Here is a 13,273-nt window from a genome sequence, read left to right as displayed (position 1 = left end):
GAAAGAGCAGGGGGCAGAGGGAGAGTGAATTCTCAGGATACCTTGTACAAAGCTGCCAGCCACCAGCACACCCAAGGGTCGGGCAGGCCAGGGAGAATCCCGGGTTCAAGACAGAGCTCTGAAGACCAGTCTCATGGCTCCCAAAGGTCAGGTATTTGCCTTAAAAAAAGAAAGAGAACTCTGAAAGTCCTAATGTCACATGAAGTTGTTCAAGAAAGCCCCCGCTTAGAGTCGTCTGACAGGAACCAGTTGAGTCGAATCGCTGCAGATGTAATTGCCGCGAATGCTTTTAGAGGCCTTCACAGTAATCCGTCTTAGTCCTTTAATTCCAGGCTTGCAGATAAGGAGGCTGAAGAGACTTGCTCTTGTCCGCAGGAAAGTTGGGTGGAAAAGCAGATTTACGATGGAGAGTTATTAACATCCAGACTGGCAGCCCCATTTCCCTGGTGCCATGCTGTATCTCTCAGGGAGAGAAGGATTACAGCATCCGCATTAGCACCCCCAGCCTTGCGGGGGCTCAGAGGTCTCAGCCGCTGCATTTCTGGAATGGACTCATAGCGTCCAAGTAACCCTTTTCTGCTGTTCCCCAAAGTCTTTCCTTAGACGGCAGGGCGGAAGTTGCTTCCTGCCTGAGAATGCTGGCTTCCCCTTGCAGACCCACCTGATTATTGCAACAGCGACTCAGGGAGTCATCTCAGGGATGGTGGGAGAGAGACGGTCACAACCCACCTCTCTGCGGGCAGAGTTTTGGCATTTTCAGCCACTCTGTACAGCACACTGAAGAATTTAAAAACTTTTTTTAAAGGCCACAAAATAGTTATCACCAAAACAAGGCCATCACTCAGCGTCCATGGGCACTTAGTCTAAACACAGTTCTGGTATATTTGGTGTTTTAATTTCCAAGCCCGGCAGATGAGAAGCATGTTGGAAGTATGTGCACCACAGGGACAAATCGCTGGCACTCACACCCATGCTCCCAGGGTGGTGCCTGGACCAGCAGCCTCAGCATCACCGGGACCTTATTCTGAACTCACTGGCCCCATCCCAGCCCTGCCAGGATGTCCGGGTGATTCGGATGCCCTTGCAGACGTGTGAGACCCAGCTCTCTGCCAGGGGTCACCCCACGACTCTGGCTCTCTTCTGTTCTAAGGACGAGCCGGGAACAGAAGTGGGACTGTAAAGGCAGGGTGTGCAAATCATGCAAGTGCCCGGGGTCCCTGTGATGGACAACCATGGGACATTGTGCGCCTTTCCTCTCTGTTACGTGGGAGTCGTGGAAATGGGTATTTCTAGGTGCACGGAGCATGAGGTGGTGGGGGAAGGTTGAGGGAGTGGGTGTGTTTTCAGACCTGCCCTCTTTCTCTAGTTGACTGTGTGAGATTGGGAAAATGACATAACTTCTCTGAACTTCACTCCCACGTATGGGTTAAAAAACGAGGCTAGGGCTTCCCTGGTGGCGCAGTGGTTGAGAGTCCGCCTGCCGATGCAGGGGACGCGGGTTCGTGCCCCGGTCCGGGACGATCCCACATGCCGCGGAGCGGCTGGGCCCGTGAGCCATGGCCGCTGAGCCTGCGCGTCCGGAGCCTGTGCTCCGCAACGGGAGAGGCCACAACAGTGAGAGGCTCAGGTACTGCAAAAAAAAAAAAAAAAAAAAGAAAAAAAGAAAAAAACGAGGCTAATTTCTCCAGCCCTTCTTCAGTTCAGAAGGACTCCAACCTTGCGCTGTTTTCTAAGCTTAACGATATGGGAGGAGATAGAGGGGGGGGAAAGTTAGGCTACCTGTGTACATGTAAAGTTGGATGATATATAAACATGTATTATAATATGTATTCTAATATAGTTACATATATCAGTATATATTTTATATCACATTATATATTGTGTATATAAGGTATATACAATCTATATATAATCTATGTATACAATTATATGTATAAATCTATGTACAATATATGTACAATATATACACAATATATAATATGAGACCGTATCTCCCAACATTTAATTAGCCAGCAGATGGATAGGTTTGCAGTTAGGAAGGGTTTTTTTTTAAATAAATTCATTTATTTTAAATTTATTTTTGGCTGTGTTGGGTCTTCGTTGCTGCGTGCAGGCTTTCTCTAGTTGCGGCGAGTGGGGGGCTACTCTTCATAGCAGTGCGCAGGCTTCTCACTGCGGTGGCTTCTCTTGGTGCGGCGCATGGGCTCTAGGCGCGTGGGCTTAACTACTTGTGGCACGTGGGCTCAGTAGTTGTGGCTCGCGGGCTGTAGAGCACAGGCTCAGTAGTTGTCTCACACGGGCTTAGTTGCTCCGCAGCATGTGGGATCTTCCCGGACCAGGGCTCGAACCCGTGTCCCCTGCATTGGCAGGCAGATTCTTAACCACTGTGCCACCAGGGAAGTCCTAGGAAGCTTTATTTCACCGCCTGCAAGGTACTTTGAGGAAGGATCACATCCATGTTCAGTACCAGTGCTTTAAATTCCTAATGCCTTTGATGACCCCAGAGCACTCTCACCCTGGGTAGAGTGTTAAACCAGGAAAAATGAGCTGTTCTCTACACGTGTTGGTTTCTTTTCCCTAGTCATAAAGAATAGCAAATTAAAGAAGGAAATGTCAATGTTCTTACACCCGGATATATGTCGTTAGTATCAGATTGATTGGCAAACATCTTTTGAAAAACCTATATCCCATTGTAAAGCAATTGTACCCCAATAAAGATGTTAAAAAAAAAAGAAAAGAAAAACCTATATCCTTTTGGAAGAATCACAGTGAGACAGATGGATGGAAGGAAGGAGATAGAGATCTATATACACACACATATAGACAGATATCCTTTTGGTCTCATCATTTTGCATCAGTTTTTTTCAACTGCTCATCATGACACTGCTTTGAGTATATGCCTTTTCTAATATTTCTGCGGAGAATCTTTCAAGAAAACTACTAAACTCATATCAGAAACATGGACAAGCACTTTGATTGTCAGGAAATGATTCTCTCTACCCAGAACTTGCCAAGAAAAGGTAACAACTTAGCCTCATCTGTTTTCTTTCATAGAAAATCATATACAGATAGTCCCTGACTTAGGATGGTTCTACTTACAATTTTTCGACTTTATGATGGTGTGAAAGCGACACATATTCGGTAGAAACCACACTTCAAATTGTGAACTTTGCTCTTTTCCCGGGCCGTTGATGTGTGGTGTGATGCTTGTGTGATCAACCATGCCATCTCAAGGATCAACAACTGATACACTTAACCATTCTGTGCTCAGATGACAATTCTGTTTTTCACTTTCAGTACAGTATTCAATAAATGACTTGAGACGGTCAACACTTGATTGCAAAATGGGCTTTGTGTTAGATGATTTTGCCCAACTGTAGGCTAATGTAAACGTGCTGAGAACGTTTAAGGTAGGCTAGGTTAAGCTAATTTGTTCGGTGGGTTAAGTATTTTAAATGTATTTTCAGCCTATGGTATTTTCAGTTGAGGATGGATTTATTGGGACATTACCCAATTGTAATTCAAGGATGATCTGTGTTGTATTGCAGTTACTTACAGCCACAGATCAACAATGTTTCTTTGAAAAAGCACTTCATTTGTCAGTGAAATACGCGTATACCTACTCAGCCTACAGTTCTTATAGCAGAAAACTGAAAGCTGGTCTCATTATCCATCACAAATATCCTAACATTTAGGGATACCCCTTGGGCACCCATTCCAGAAGACGGCAGGACATATGTCTTTGGAATGAAGACGTAAAATTGAGCAGATGGGATTAGTTTGTTTTTATTCTTTTTTTGTTCTTTTGGCTTCGTATAGTTTTGCATATATATAAAATGCTAATCAAGTACTTTTTGGAAAATGTGAAAATAGTAATAGAGAAACGTAGTTTAGGGTCTCTTTCAACTCTGCTAAAGATTCAGTAAGATGTCCCAGTATGAAATCTTGAGGTAGCCACTATTTTCAGGACCGCCACGTAGACACACACAGCTGACTTCCAACGTGTTCAAAAAGCCAGGCTGCCCGCATGCACGTGTTTGAGGCTTCATTGCGTAATTCTACCACCGGGGTTGAATTCCCTATTGCCCTCTGAGGCCCAGTAGTCAGTAAGAAAGAAGAAAAGTGAATTTGATCGTGGACATTTTCCATACTCCTGTATTTAAAATTCAGGGGGCTAATCGCACACAGATACAGGAAACTGGAGACGTAACGCATTCATTTCCCCCAGCTTGAAAGTTTATATCAGAAGCTTCTACGTTTCACGCAAAACATTGCTCTTTGGCGCACGAAATCTGATGGTTTCAGAAAAGAGGAATGAGGTCTTCCTTTGATCTAGCTTATAAACACATCAGAACCACACCTTTAATATGATAATGCTTTTTATTTCCCCCGTGCCTTGGTGTCACAGCTCTCTAGCACTAGTAGTGAGGGAGGGGCTCAGGGTTCCTTGGGAGGGCAGTAACGCTCTTACTTACTCTGTGGATCACAGCACGGGGAGGGTGTGAGATGAACTCTCATCCCCTCCTCCAGCATTAAACTCAGCCCTGCAACTCTCAGGGCTTAAGAAATAGCTTAGAGTGAAGAATTGTTTTCTCTGAGAGCTATGCCCGAACATTCCTAGTGGAGCAGACAGTCATCAGTTAATCTCTGTAAATGACTACGGCTTTGGCAGGTGTCAGCTGGTGCAGAAGTTGCTCACGTGTTGAAAGCTTTCTTTTATTTTTTTTTTTTTTGAGCATAGGGCAATGAGAGGGGTCTCATAAAGAAAAAGTAATCTCACGTTGCTCCTGGCCGCAGCAGTGGCTGTCACCTGCAATGACTTATTCCCGTTTGGTTTCTTGGTGATGTGTGATGGCACTCAAGATTGGTGACTGAGGCAGACACAATGGAAGGCCTCTCTTCAAAGGCTGGCCGGAGACTCCAAAGCTTTGCCAACCGGCATTCTTTCTGAGGAGGTAGAACTTTCCAGAATCATTTGTCCTGCCTTCTTCCCTGCTTGACCCCTAACACCAGGTCATGGTAGGCATTTAAAGGGCTGAATTACTACGCCTGGGATGGCTTTTGAGTTGGCATTGTTTGCTCTTCTACGAGAAAACTTCAGATTTTTCAGTCTGACCATCGGGAAGCCGAGAATGTATCACAGAGATAAGAGGAAGGAGGAGTCAAGGGAAGCTCCATCCAGGGACCACAGATGAGTCCATGGTGGACCGAAATAGAATGTTCTAGAAAAAGATGTTTTCGTACTTCTGAGGGAAAGGGACGACAGGGGTTGTTCCGGGACCTGGCCCCATGGCCTTTCGCCCACAAGGCCGGTGCTTAAAATACTCAGCGGGTAAGAGGCCTCTCACATGTGTGCTGGGCCCGCGTGACTCAGGCTGCCTTGTGTTCAGACCGAGTACTGTGGGCTGTGGGGCTGAATCAGAGTCCAGATTTGCCTTGGTGACACATGAAAAGAGGGAGCGTTGCATTTGAACTACACAAATATTATGCTTAAGTATTTTTCCTCATCTCGGAGCCAAAACAGGTCTTGTTCATGATAAAATCACTGCAATATAGTGCGTCCTTTTTCTGGTCTGGAATTTGAGACAGTGTCAACTGTGCCATGGGGCCTGGCAGCAGGAAGAAACGGCAAACCACGGAGATTTGGAACCATAATACAAGTTATAAATTTTAATTTTATAATCGTAGCAGCGGGAGCTGGGCTAAAATATACGTCTCCCACCCCGACTCCCACGCCGGGCTGGGGGGCATGGAATCAAGGGACCTTCTTCCTCACTGAGGACTGGGTCGGGTGTGCGAAAGGGCACTTGAGCGTGGCAGCAAGGAGGCTGCTTCTCCAATCTTGGTTTGAGGCCACTTGACAGTCCGGCGAGGGTTTCGTGAAGTTGGTCAGTGACTCTTCGAACCATCCTGGTTCAACGTAAGGAGGAGGAGGGCAGCCTCTCTGAAAGAGGAATGAATCCACCGCCACCACCCCACCCCCCCGCCCCCCGTGGCTACATCAGTACCTGGGAGCCTCAGCTCTGCTCGACAAGCCTGAGTCTCTGGTGTAAAGACATTTTGATGAAGGATTAAGGCCCAACCCCCCTGGCCCTTCTTGAGTGAATGGCCTCTGCCCGCTGCAGCCCGGTGATAGCAATTTAGACCAGGAGCGAGGCGAGGATACTTGCTGTGTCTACAGATGCTGAGGGGCCCGACTCCCCACCCCGGATCCCTGAGCCCCCTGGGGAAGCCCGGCCAACCTGCTGGCGGCTCCCTTTGGGCTCCAGTGGGCCCGGCCTGCTGGGAGTCTTGGACTGGACAAGGCCGAAGCTGGGGAAGTCGGCTTCAGGGAAGAAAGGATGCTCATGCAAAGCTTGCTAGCAGAGGAGAGGGGCCACCCGTGCCGTGCACTTAACAGGAAATCTGACCTCCCAGGGCTGTGGGCTTGCAGCCACACCTCGCTTCCTGTTAGAAGGGGCGCGCCTCTAAGCTCCAGGGCCCACATTGCTGCCTCTGAAACCTGCCCGGGGTTGGGTGTGCAGCTGGGGCAGCTGTTCCGACGCCACTGGCAGGGCTCCTTTCCTGGCCAAGTGCCAACAGCGAATGCCCCTTCTCTCCGAGCCGCCACCGCCACCAAGCCCCGCGTGCCCACCGCATCCCGCCCAGTGGAGACGGGCACAGAGGGTTGCGGTGGGTGCCGGGGCCCAGTCTGGGCGGAGCGCCCAGCGGCCAGTGTGACAGAAGGGGCCCCAGTCTGCTGTGGGGACAGCGGCCCCGAATCCCCCCCCACCCTGACCCCGGGAGCAGCTAACTGTGCAGATCTCCAGCAGATCCACGCTGGGGGTGAGGGGAGAGGGAGGGGAAAGACGAGAAAAGCCCGAGTTTTAGCAAATCCACGGTACCTTTTCTGATCTCTTGCCTCCCTCTCCCCTCCCCACCCCCTCCCCGCAATAGGACATCGTCAGAAACTAGATGATCAGACCAAGCCCGGGAGCTTGTCCTTTTCCGAGCGGCTCAGTGAACTGGAGCAGCTGCGGCGCACGGCCATGAGGGTCAGCCCACACCATCCGGCCCCTACACCCAACCCTCGGGCCTCCTTGAACCACTCCACTGCCTTTAACCCTCAGCCTCAGAGTCAGATGCAGGGTAAGTACCCGGACGGACAGAGCCCGCTTCCCGCCTCACCCTTGGGCGGAACCCACCCAGGCCGGTTGTGGCTCCTCGTCCGCACTCAGAAACGGCTGGTCCCCGGACCAGCAGCCTGGCAGCTTGTTAACAGCAGAGTCTTCGGCCCGCCCCAGACCCACTGAGTCTGATCTGCGTGGTAACAAGATCCCCAGATTGAAAGGCACTGCTACAGAGGGTATAGAGAGGTTATGGACAGATATGTATCGCTGTGTAGATCAGATCTCGAATTTTTTAAGCTTAGCTTTGGCTAGGTTATTTTCTTACCTCCTCAGCTTGAAGACACACACACACACACACACACACACACACACACACACACACACACACACACACACACATACATCAGGCCAGGTGAAGGTCAGGATGTTTCAAGTTCTTACTGATTACTTGAGCGGTTTGTATTTACTATACGTTCTTTGGCAAATGTAAAGAAATAGGAAGAGTGTCTGGATGCCACCCCATCAAGGGTATTCATTGCAATTCGTAAGCCTGCAATCAATAAAGAAGGCGGGTTATCCCCCCTCCCACCGTGGGGTTAGCTGGCAATTGCAAAAACACTGTAAAATACAGTAATTGCATAAAACCCACTGTGCCAAATTAGATAATACACAGAGTTCATTTACACTGTAGAAAGCACTGACGTCAATGATTATTTGCTCTGTGATACCATGTCAAATTTCCGAAAGGCAGTCGTTTTCTCGGTGCTGTGCAGGACACAGCTGTGTATGGTAGGGTCACAGTAAGATTCCTTTCTCAAAGGGTCAGGCTTGTTTAACTCAAAGGAAGAGATAAGCAACACATCTGGGGGAAAGGGCAGGTGGCCAGCAAGGGGAATGCTCCTTGCCCTTCTGGGACAGCAGAAATTAGCTTTCCCGGGTGTTTTCTCTGTTTGAGTTGTATTGTGAGATGTGCAAGCATCCTAAGTCCTTTAGGGTTTCCAGCCCGTGGGTTTCTTTTGGGATTAGCACATGTGGGGCTCTTAAAGGCACACCCACCCTCTTTCTCAGAGCCCGATGGTCCATGCCATTCACTCTCACAGTCATGATTCTGGGGGAAGTTATTTTTATTTGCGGGGGAAATTCCCAGAGAACTCCTCCCATAAGATACTATGCAGACAGCTGTTAAGTGGCTTCTCTGTAGAGTCGCCCTTTTGTGGACCACAGAAACCTCAGCTTGATTTTGGGGGGCTGCCTCTTATCTACAGTTTCATCTTAGGTGTATTTAAGAAGAGGTCCCATGAAACCATTGGTGTCCTGGTGCTCAATCATTGCATACTTATTCAAAATATGCATATAGATTTTTTTTTAATTCCAAAATGCAAGTGTGTATGAGAAATTAGATGAAACGGCACATTAAGTGAGAGAGATGGGCTTGAGGGGAAAATGCCACTTTTCTTCTAAATAGAATAAAATTCTCCAGGGGATGGCTGGATCTTGTGTTTAGGGCCATTTACATTCATTTATGTCATCTTCAGGATTCCATCTGTAACATCTAAGAGGAGACTTCTGTTCTCTTATTCTCTCATGACATAACTGACCATTTCTACTACTAGGTTGATAAAGGGATTTGCCTTTTTCTACTGCTATTGGAACTAAAAATAGTAAGCATTTTGAAAGGCAATGGAAAATGTAACCACATGGGGGCAAGTGGAAATCGTCACCGTGAATTCGGCTTGGTTTCAGTTTTGGTGAAGAGTGAATCAGATCTGATTTCCCTCCTGGTCAGATACACTCTCTTTACCAAGAAGAAAATGGCAGGGTGGGGTGTTGAATTCTTGTCCTCAGCAGCCAGCATCTCTCAGGCGGAGGCACTGCCACGGACGGGCATTCCTCAGCTCTTTGGAATACTGTACGCTTAGCAGAGTATCAGGTTTAACCCCGTTTCTTGTTCCTTTTAAAAACTTTGTACTTCTGCAACATCTAAGTAATAATAACTTGCTTTTAGAGTGCCTTGGAGGCTTAGCTGCTACTCGAGAGAATGTGTTAACTACATCGCTGACGTTCTTTCCTTCCAAAACATGATTTGCCGTTCAGGGTGTCACTTGTAAAATTGTAGGAACAACTTTTAAAAAATAAGTATCTGGGAGATTTTCATGTAAATCTACTTTTCCTTATTCTTTCTTTCTTTTTTCCATAAGAAAATGCTTTTTTACCTTCGTCCTGTTTTGAGTAGACCCTTGGGAGCTTTTTCTCCCTGAAGTTAGAAAGTTAACAAGGATAACAGTAAAGTCTCTTTCAGCCAGAACCTTCATTTTGTTCTTGATGGACAGGAAAATGGTTATTTTCCCAGCTTAGCGCTAGAGCTTCTGTATTATATTTAAGAAGATGCTTTATATAAAAATTCAGCATGTGTTTATGGCTCGCTTTGAAATGGCAGCAGTAGTTGGAAGCAAAACCTCCCCAAAGTAGTCAGAGCAGTTTTACAGCAGTGCCGTACCAATGTGTGGATGTATTCAGCCCGGCGGAGTTGTCGACAGTTACGGGCTCGGAGAGATCACGAGTTGATAGGCTGCTACACCCTGTCTTGCTAGGATTTCATCAGAGGGTCATGCCTGGCCCTTTAACTCCTTCAGTACGAAATCACAGATATAGAATAATGCCTCTATGTATCTAGAAGGAGATGTGCTTGAGAATCACCCAAAATAGACATCTCAAATGATCTGAAGCAGGGTGCAGATGGGAAAGGGGGCCAGGTTGCCATGCCACCAAACCACTGTTTATTTGTTGAGGTTTCAGCTATAAAAGGGCTGAGGTTAATTTCAACTTCCTACTTTACCAGGTCTTTAAAATTGAACAGAAAGCCATTTTGTCGTGGCTACGCGTTTAAGTAAGTCAGGACATCATCATGAACTTCTACAGCCGAGTTTTAGAATTCTTTTACAGTCACGGGAAAGAAAACTGACACATGTCCTTTTCCAAGATGGACCAGGGCAGAATCTAGACCCACAGGGCACTGCTGCCAATGCGGCCACACCTACCCCCTAGAGATGGCTTCAGGCAACCCGAGCACGTCATTTTAAGACTCTGACTCCTGATTTACCAAAAATGATGAACCACATTTAAGCTACATAAGTCCCTCCTTTCTGGGAAAATGGAGACGGGGTGAAATCTACTGGTGCAGAAAACCGTCAAAACCAGAGAAACTAAGAGGCCGAGTTTTGTTCTTGTGTGTGTTGCCATCAACATCGAGACACGAGGTTTAACTCTTTAATTGGAACAGTTATGACATATTTTGAAACAAGTCAGACCTTTTGTGTACATTGTGTTATACCTACAATCCTGTGGTGTGGTTCATAGACAGAGAAACTGAACCTCAGAGGTTAACAACTGCCCAGATCTCCAAGGTTGGAAGTGAAGGACCTGGACTCAGACGCAGACCTTTCTGGCTCCAAAGCCAGTCCGGGTGGGTGGCAGTTTCTCCCCGGCTCTCACTCTTGGATCAAGGATCAATTAGACACAGGGCTGACCCGTGTCAAGTAAAATCCCAATCACCAAAGGGGAGACAGGAGCAGTGCTGGGCTGGCCACTCACCCGGCAGGCCTGTAAAGACTGTGTTCTATTATCATTAGGTGTTGATAATAATAACTTTAGGGCTGGACTCTGTGGTGGGCATCTGAATAAATTCCCTCCTTTGGAGATGTGTACATTTGTTTTTAAAGATGGGGAGAAAAGAAAACTGAACGCAGAATAATGACTCTCTAAGCATGAGTGAAGGAAGGATGCGGGGGCAGCGAGAGAGCTTCCCAGCCACTCTGTTTACTTTATTGGGGTAACTGCCTGGCCTTCTTGCATGAAAGAGTCTCGCTTGTGGGGTCCATTGGGACCGAGGCCTTCTTAACCTCCAGACTCCGGCAACATCTGATCAGCCTGCAGGAGTGTGGGTGCCTTGCTCTAAGACTTCTGTATGTCCAGAGGGGCCTTGACCTCTTAAATCACCTCCTGAATTTTAGTATTCCAAATGATTTTGTTTTGCTAGTGAGTTACCCTACAAGTTAAAGTTACTTTGGATACACCATTTTCTGGTGCCTGTTGTCTGTGTAGCTTTTTGAGATACTGAATCTCAGCTGTACCAGGTTACTTATGTCAATCTTTATCAGCTGGATTGACGAAAGAAAACAAAAAACAAAAAAAGAACCTTTTCACTTTTCTGTAGGAGGAGAGATAAATGCCCTTTCCAGCCTCAGGGGTAAAATATCAAAATGCACAACGTCTCTTCCCTCCCCTTTCCTCTTTCTCTGTCTCTCTCTCTCCTTCCTCTCTCTTCTAGCAATTCTGGAAGCTCAAAAACAAAGTGGGTGGGAGGGCAGGGGCGGGAGCTGTTGGAATACCTTGGAGGTAGAGGCTACCCTCAGTCAAACACCGGACGTTCTTCTGCGTAAAATCTACAAATGGTCATGGTTACACAAAGCAAAATATTCAGGGTGCTAGAAATCAGCTTACAAGACATGCTGTGAACATGAAAAGGGAGTGATCTAAAAATAACTCTTATCTAGGTATAGTAGAGTTTGAGAGCCTTTCAAGGTCTACAACACCAGAATCTTACACGGAAAACAAGCCTGAATCGGGTGTTCCCATGAATAAATAAAAATAAATAAATGTAAGAAGGAAGGGGGGCAGGGAAGAGAGGAAAAACAGTGGAATGAACTCAAAATGAAGAGCTTTCGCGTGGGGTGTAAGCGGGTTGGTGGGCGCTGCAGCCGCATCCCCCTTCTTCGTCACCAGCAGGCCGAGAGGTTCCAAGTTACTAGAACTAGAGGAACTGAGAACTCCGTTACTGTTTTCCGTCTTCTGGGCTGATGCCACATAAACAAAGTTTAAGGAAGGCTTGAAAAGCCCCTGCTAATCAATTGCATCGTAGGCATTTAAAAAATGGGGACGAAGGATGGGGAGAAAGCTAAGTCTTCATTTTTTTCCTTTAAAAAAGGCCCTCGGGCCTTGGCTTCCTAATCCGCCTGTGGCCTTTGTTGAGTCTGATGTGGCTGCAGCGTGTCAGCTGCCCTTGCTTCCCATCCGCTGCCTGGAGTGACTTACGGAGCGGTGCTCAGAGTGGTGACCAGCCTTACGTTTCCTCCGTGCTCTATTTATGGACGGAACGGTCACCAACACAGAACTCCCTTGAACAGCACTGCTCTGATGCCTGTGATGTCTTTACAAGCACCCCTCAGCTAAGTACTTAATAAACCAGCCCTTCAAAGGAGCCGCCAACCTCGTGAGCTGTCAGCACCCTAGTAATCATAAACCACATTTTAGTGGGACCGTGTTTTCAGACCAAGTGTTTTCATGGATGTCACTCAAGGTGATCAGACCATGCTTTCCAGAGCATGTTGTTAATGCCTGTGGACATCTTTTCTAATTAGAGGAATGAAGGGTTCATTTTAGGGTTTGATCCTAATGATAAAATATTCCTTCCATGGATTTGATACCTTCTGAAATGTTCCCTTCTTCTTGTGATCTGTGGCCCAGCACACACTCAGTTATTATTATCAACACCTAATGATAATACACACACGCACACTCACACGCACACTCACAAATGCACGAAGGTTTTGTTCAAAAGAATAAGTGTTTAACAAAGCTGTGGTTGGAGCACTTATCTGTCATCAGTGGTACAACAGCAGGAAGGTTAAGCTGAAAATCTCTCGTCCAAGAAAGATAGCAGAGTCTGGTGGCTAAGAATGAGGGCTCAACAGGCAGGCCACCTTGGCCCAAAACTGGCCTCCACCACGTACTACCGTAGGACTTTTGGCAAGTTACTTAACCTCTTAAAGCCTCACTTTCCCTATCTGCAGAATGGGAGTAATAATTGTACTTGGAGATCCTAGAACCACTGTGAAAGGTGAAGCAGTGGGCATGAGAGCCAGCCCATGGGTAACACTTAGTAACTGTGGGCTTTTATCATCAGCAGCACCACACCATGTCTGTTAGTTTCCTGTGATTGCTGTAACAAGTTGCCACAAACTCGGTGGCCTAAAACAACAGACATTTATTCTCTTCCAGTTCTGGAGGCCGGGAGCCAAAATCAAGGTGCCCTACTCCCTTTGAAGTTCCCAGGGAAGGATCCTTTCTTGTCTCTTGCAACCTCTGGGGGCTCCTAGTGTCCCTTG

General features: G+C 47.1%; 1 protein-coding gene across 6 annotated transcripts in view; it reads left to right on the top strand.

Moving 5' to 3' along the window:
- The window catches only part of RUNX1 (RUNX family transcription factor 1), a 244,249-nt gene that overhangs the window by 198,231 nt on the left and 32,745 nt on the right, over nucleotides 1-13,273 (top strand). For 3 of the 6 annotated variants that reach the window (XM_033856039.2, XM_033856037.2, XM_033856038.2), the window contains one exon: nucleotides 6,937-7,128. The exons of the other annotated variants lie outside the window; for them this stretch is intronic. In XM_033856039.2, coding sequence (XP_033711930.1) covers nucleotides 6,937-7,128 — 192 coding nt within the window. The remainder of the gene's footprint in view (nucleotides 1-6,936; nucleotides 7,129-13,273) is intronic. 6 annotated transcript variants of the gene reach the window in all.

This window comes from Tursiops truncatus, chromosome 4, assembly GCF_011762595.2.
Source record: "Tursiops truncatus isolate mTurTru1 chromosome 4, mTurTru1.mat.Y, whole genome shotgun sequence".
NCBI classification, from domain to species: Eukaryota; Metazoa; Chordata; class Mammalia; order Artiodactyla; family Delphinidae; genus Tursiops; species Tursiops truncatus.
This window is presented reverse-complemented; position numbering and strand designations above follow the sequence as displayed.